Here is a 1,360-nt window from a genome sequence, read left to right on the forward strand (position 1 = left end):
CAATTCACGACAGCTCCATTACTTTTTAAATCGATGAGTGGGATTAGAAAATATGATGAACATTTCACTGATTTATGTTCATAATTTCTGTTCATACTTTTCTCTGTGGTCCAGGAAGGTGTTGCTGCTGCCAGTTTCCATTCTGGATGAGTCCCACGCTGAGCTCGTGGACACACACTTGCCTTATGGAGGCAACCAGGATAGCCTCAACCATGTGAGAGCCTGTATCCGCCATCTGCCAACCCACTGTGTGATGGATGAGGAGGGCTGTCCTGCGTCCTGGATGCTGTCTGATGAGCTGTGTGAGCTGAGGATGGCCTACACCCGACCAGAGTACAGACGAGCCGGTCACCTCCCGGCTCTGTCTCTGGCTCTGATCCGCAGGATGAGCTCTCTAGGTCTGCCCGTCTACTGCCACGTCAGCCAGCATAACCAGGCCGTCATTAATGCTGTGACCTCACTCGGCTTCTCTGCATGTCCCAGTATAGAGCAGATCTCAGTGCTGCTCATATGCAAGGACAGAGTCTGAGTAAGCCAAACGAATGACAATAAAGTCTGTCAGATGATTGAAACCACACTGGAAAACTGATGTTTTATTGTAAAAGTGGAAAATGTAACAAGTACTCTCCTTCTTCTATGATTTGTTTCCTTGGAGTGCTCAAAGGATGCTGCACAGTTTACTCAATTTCTGATAGCAAACTCAAAATCACATTTTCTGTGGTGTTAGGCTGGATTTGATTAATATGCCAGCCATGCTGCTCCTTTTTGTTCCCTGTAAAATAGAAAAAACAGGTACACAAATGTCTCTCAGTATGAAACAATTCTGTATGAATCTGTCCTCTGGTGTGTGCTGAGCGGCTATTCTTGAGGAAAAGACCCCCCCCTAATCTGCAGATCATCCAAGGAGACTCTCATCCACCTGGGACCCCTCCCTGGAGGTGTGCTGTTCCACTGCTGATTGCCTCTCTGTGTTTTAGCAGCAATGCACCATTCAAGTCTGCAGGCAACTTGACAAATGAGCAGCGGTCTGAGCAGAGGGGATGCTCGTACTGCACCACACATCCTGTCCCATCCACATCCCCCTGTCCCGCAGTGGTGCACCTCTCTTAACTGACGCCCTTTGCTTAATCTAAACCTGCAGGCACTCTTCTCAAAGTCACAGCAGTACAGTACATGCTAAACACATGTTTGCTGACACATGCACACACAAAGACACTACCTTATTGTAATGTTGATCTTTAGTGTACATTTATACCATGTAGCTCAGATTACCATATTGTACCATTTTAATGTGTAAAATAATTATTGAGTTAGTGTTTCAGGTTTTATTTTGGAGTATAATAAATTAAATTAACTGCTT

The 1,360-nt window shown here is 45.4% G+C and overlaps 1 protein-coding gene across 1 annotated transcript; it reads left to right on the forward strand.

Annotated features, from left to right (window-relative positions):
- Positions 1–114: 114 nt before the first annotated feature.
- Positions 115–529, forward strand: LOC147820364 (glycine N-acyltransferase-like protein 2; the record flags this gene model as incomplete). Its single annotated transcript, XM_087170360.1, has 1 exon — positions 115–529. A coding segment is annotated over one exon (415 nt), but the record flags the coding sequence as incomplete, so codon positions are not given.
- Between the last annotated feature and the right edge of the window lie 831 nt (positions 530–1,360).

Source organism: Seriola lalandi, unplaced genomic scaffold, assembly GCF_002814215.2.
Source record: "Seriola lalandi dorsalis isolate HSWRI2012SDOR001 ecotype SW California unplaced genomic scaffold, Sedor1 jcf7180001963411, whole genome shotgun sequence".
Lineage (NCBI taxonomy): Eukaryota > Metazoa > Chordata > Actinopteri > Carangiformes > Carangidae > Seriola > Seriola lalandi.